We start from the raw sequence: 4,832 nt of genomic DNA on the forward strand, positions 1-4,832 counted from the left end.
GTGACGGGGATTCGAACCCGCGACCCTCAGATTGCGAATCGACTGTCCTAACCACCTGGTCATGCCGGACCCCTTACTGGAGCCTTCATCAGGCAACAATGTACTGAGCAATAAAAACTCGTTAATCTGTGGAACACTTCTTTAAAACACATGTCCAAGCAACAATCGTAACAATAACTGACATCTGGTATTAAAGTTATGAACGATATGGAACTTATGACGAATATAGAATTAACTATAAAAGATTTAAGCTTTTACATGAATTGAATAATTAAAAACCCGGTCTTTATAACTGTATTACAGAATAAATATCTTATATACACTGTTGCTTAACAATATTTAACATACAACTATTACTTAGATATGATAAAAATAAGGAGAATATTATTATAGGTGTTTTTTAGAAAAATAAATTATGCATACTTCAAATAAGGATACTTCAAAGAAAATAGTCCGTGTATATTTCTACATATCAATTTACCTACGTTGTGAGTCTTAGAATACAGATATAAATTGTTATATTAATACCTGAGTTGTGGGTTTTGTGTATTGAAATAACGTAATAGAAATTTGAAAGTCTGTGTAATATTTTACTCAAAATTCCTGAATACAGAAGAACAGTCTTCGAAATCATTATTAAGAACACATAAAATAACGCGTTTTTTGTTAACGAAGAGAATAACGCGTTTTTTTTTTTTTGTTAACGAAGAGAATAACGCGTTTTTTTTTTTTTTGGTTTAACGAACAGTATCTAATACAGAGAAATTACAGATTTTGTCCTAAATTTAGGCTTTCAAAATTCCTCGTGTGTTTTATGTAGAATCTATTATATTGAGACGTTGATAATCTTATTTTATCATCAAAACCAAATCAATTGAACGATAAAATGTTTTTATTTTCATTTTATTCTCAGACTTTTTCGACTAATACGTCCATTTGTTTTGTAATCAGATATAAACTACGGTTAAATGTTTCATTTATTATAAACATTATCGCTTTCTTCACGCTGTTAATTAAGGGTTTACCCATCTACTGATGGAAGGAGTGGCTCTTTGTACTCAACGAAACTTGTCACCATCTCACCCCCTGTTCCGACTCCTGGCTCCCCACTTTAGGTTTCTGATGGCCATTAACGCGTAAGTCTCTTTTTGTTTTTGTTTTTGCGAAAATCAGGATTGAAATCAAGATGTCTTCCTACACCAAAATATTACCGTTTTTTATTACATCCCTTACATCTTTTTTGAAGATAGTACCATTTCTCTTGTTTGTAAGTATCTTTCTAAACATGGTAGCGTAATTTGGAAGTAATTGGTAATTAAGTAAGAAACCCCAGTTATTTTCTTTCTGGATTTAAATGCCGCTTACAGAGAGCTTCGGATTGAAAACTTTGATAAAACCAATTCATCTAAACACACCGAGAAATGTTGTATTTTATTTCTTATATTGAAAATTTTTGCTTTGTCATTTCTGCCCATAGTGGCTCAACGAAACGTATATGGGCTAATAATGCTAAAAAAACAGGGTTTTGATACCCGTGGTGGACATAGCAGATAGCCCATTGTATAACTTTGTCTTTAACCACAAACAAATTGTCGTCTGAGTATTCATTCATACGGTAAGATCGTTCCGAATTATGGCGAGACAGAAAATCAAAAAATTTGTGAACGATTAATGATACGGAAATGTAGAAAGTAGAAAAAAAAATTCTAACTGGAAATTTTTAAAGCTTTATTATTATTATCATTATTTATTTATTCATTGCCGATAGTTGCTTAAGTACGTTGTTTCTGTTAGGCTTAGCTAATACAAATATCAATATTTAAAATTGCCATTCATTATGCCTAAAGTAACTCGTTAACTTTTTTTTTCTTGTATGTATGCATTTCTATAGACGTGGGCTGAAATTCTTGGTGGCTCCAGGAGGTTGGGTGGACAAAACTATGACCATTGGGTGTAAGGGCATGTTTGAGATCATGAGAAGAGGGTAAGTCACTTTAATAGTTTGTAATTAAGCATAAAGCTACACAATGTGCTATCTGTGCTCTGCGCATCACGGGTATCGAAACCCGATTTCTAGCGTTGTAAGTCCGCAGACATACCGCTGTGCCATTGGGGGGCTAACAGTTTGGAGAGTTAATCGCAAAGGTTGTTATTACTTATTCAATGCGCGAGATATTCAGAATTTGTTTAAAAGTCTAAGAAACAATGGAGGCTGGATAAATACAAAAGCAACAATAGACCATTGGATTAAAAAAAGTCATTTCTGTCTAAAACAAAAGTGCCACGTATTTTTTTCAGTTCAACTTGAATACATCTCTATTACATGGATAGACCCCCTCATATAAGGTATCTCAGGGGAATCGCAGAAAGAACACTTACAAAACTTTACAAATGGATCACAATGTTGGATTACTCCTATTTCGTGGAACATTGTATCACGCCCCCCCCAACTCCCCCCAGTGGCACAGCTGTATGTCTGTGTGGACTTACAACGCTAGAATCCGGGTTTCGATACCCGTGGTAGGCAGAGCAGAGATAGCCCATTGTGTAGCTTTGTGCTCAATTACAAACAAACAAACATTGTATCACTGTTTATTTTATTTTCGTGAACTAGTGTCCTTAATACTAAGAAAAATATCTTGTTTATTTTTGTTTATTTGTCGTGTTAATTTCTTCGGTTCTAAAGCATTTTTTTAAACAATAATTAATTTAATTGATTACCAAACGCCTTTGCGCATAAGTTAAAAAAGAGTTCAGTTTAGCTAAAAGCCTTTCGGTATTCCTTATTCTTAAATGCTATTAGGATAGCATCCAAATTTAACCATTCGAGGAATACGAAAAAACAAAAAAGGAACACATTTACACAACGAATATTACATTCATCATTTATATTCCTGTATAACTTTTGTTTTATTTGGCTTAACGCAAGAAAAAAATAATAATGATTTTAATATTTCAGTTTATTTACGCTCTTAGTGCCCTAGAGGCAGTTTCATATCTGGAAGTCTTCTCAAGTCTAATTTCTTGGGCGGACTAATACACTTTCAAAGTTGTACAATTGTTGACTTCAATAGATTCGACAATAAGTTTGAATCAGGAACAAACACTTCTGGTTATTCTCAAGTCTTGTGTCAGTTTTTTATCACACTAATGCATTTGCGAATTTTTTTCCATTCTATATATTACCAAGACCTTGAAGTGATATGAGGCGTGTAATAAGACACTGGCCTGTTAATCTCTCTTAATTGCGAACCTCAGCCACCTAGCAACGGTTTCCATAACGTCGCGTTCAAAATAAACGCGAACTATATTAAAACCAAGAATGCTGATGGCTGCGACACTGATTTGCTGTTTTATTCTAACCTTGCAATAATATTTCTAGTTTTCGCTTTTAGCTACTGAAATTAATTCCAGTACAGTTGCTTGAAGTTAATATTTTCTCCTTGTGCTAGAGAAATTAACACAGTCAACTCTGAAAAGTGTCTGATTGGCTTGATTTTTTTCGAATAATAGATGTAAGAGAATATATTCTTGCAGCTCTGCATACACAATATATTACCTTAAAATATAATATCGAGGCTCAAATAATGACGTGACTCGTAAACAGGCACTGAACTCACATTAAAATGGAAGATTTGGAAAAACAACAACATATTCTAAGCTATTTTCCAAGCATTCTACAGATAACAAGTACGATTTATTTTATATACCAAACAAGAAACCGTCAAAAAAAAAAGATATGTTTTTGTCAATTATGATTTTTTTATGATATGGTTAGGTCAAAAATAAACCTCCACGCTGTAATGACTTCGTTACAGGACCCCATCTGTTATTTTTGGCAGGATTTACAGCCTTCGGTTGTTTTGAGAGATAGGAAAGGTTTCTGTAATGATGATTTAGTCTATCAAAAACATGACGTAAATTACCCTTATCTCAAATATGTTACTTAACTAAGAAACAGGCTCTTGATTGGTCATTATTACACAGATTATAAACAGAATGATTGCTAAAATTCTTCCAAGTTATCAATAAAACATCGTTGTATTGGAGAAAACGTACCTTTACATTTAGATTTTGTTGATCGTTAATAACAAGTGCACAATAAATTATTCTTGTAACGACCGTGAAGGCTATCTATTCCTCTCTGACTTTAGACATTACAAAATGGCCTAATTCTTCTCTCACTGTGGGAAAGCTTTAAAATAATACAAAATGGCCTAATTGTTCTCTCACTTTGGGAAAGCTTGAAATATTACAAAATGGCCTAATTCTTCTCTCACTTTAGGAAAGCTTTAAATATTACAAAATGGCCTAATTCTTCTCTCACTGTAGGAAAGCTTTAAATATTACAAAATGGCCTAATTCTTCTCTTAGGAATTAGGCTATTTTGTAATATTTAAAGCTTTCCTAACAGTGAGAGAAGAATTAGGCCATTTTGTATTATTTTAAAGCTTTCCTAAAGTGAGAGAAGATATAGGCCATTTTGTAAAATTAAAGCTTTCCTAAAGTGTTATTTTTGATCCCGTATTTAGATTTTCATCCGTATATATTTTCTGAAAGTTTTGTTTTAAACAACCTTCAATAGTTTTGTATGTTTGTTTCAAGGATCTTGCAGCAAGATATGTTTAAATATTCTTCACTTGGTTTCGTTTGTTTTTCATTCCAAGACCTTAAGGAAAAGTAACTCGCAGACCATTATCATTTTCTTTCGTTTTAAACTTTATTCATTCATTTTTTTTCTGTTTATGGAATTTCGATTGGTGTTAGTATTGTTACGTCTCTGTTCGTTTGTTAATTTCCGGAATAAATTCTTTCCGAGAAACTGCAGCGAT

General features: G+C 32.9%; 1 protein-coding gene across 1 annotated transcript in view; it reads left to right on the top strand.

The window, feature by feature from the left end:
- LOC106464143 (hydroperoxide isomerase ALOXE3-like) overlaps nt 1-4,832 on the top strand; it is a 52,978-nt gene that overhangs the window by 32,428 nt on the left and 15,718 nt on the right. The window contains exons 9-10 of the mRNA XM_022391823.1: nt 1,019-1,136; nt 1,892-1,984. Of these exons, the coding sequence (XP_022247531.1) occupies nt 1,019-1,136; nt 1,892-1,984 (211 nt within the window). The remainder of the gene's footprint in view (nt 1-1,018; nt 1,137-1,891; nt 1,985-4,832) is intronic.

The sequence above is a fragment of the Limulus polyphemus genome, unplaced genomic scaffold (assembly GCF_000517525.1).
Source record: "Limulus polyphemus unplaced genomic scaffold, Limulus_polyphemus-2.1.2 Scaffold1569, whole genome shotgun sequence".
Lineage (NCBI taxonomy): Eukaryota > Metazoa > Arthropoda > Merostomata > Xiphosura > Limulidae > Limulus > Limulus polyphemus.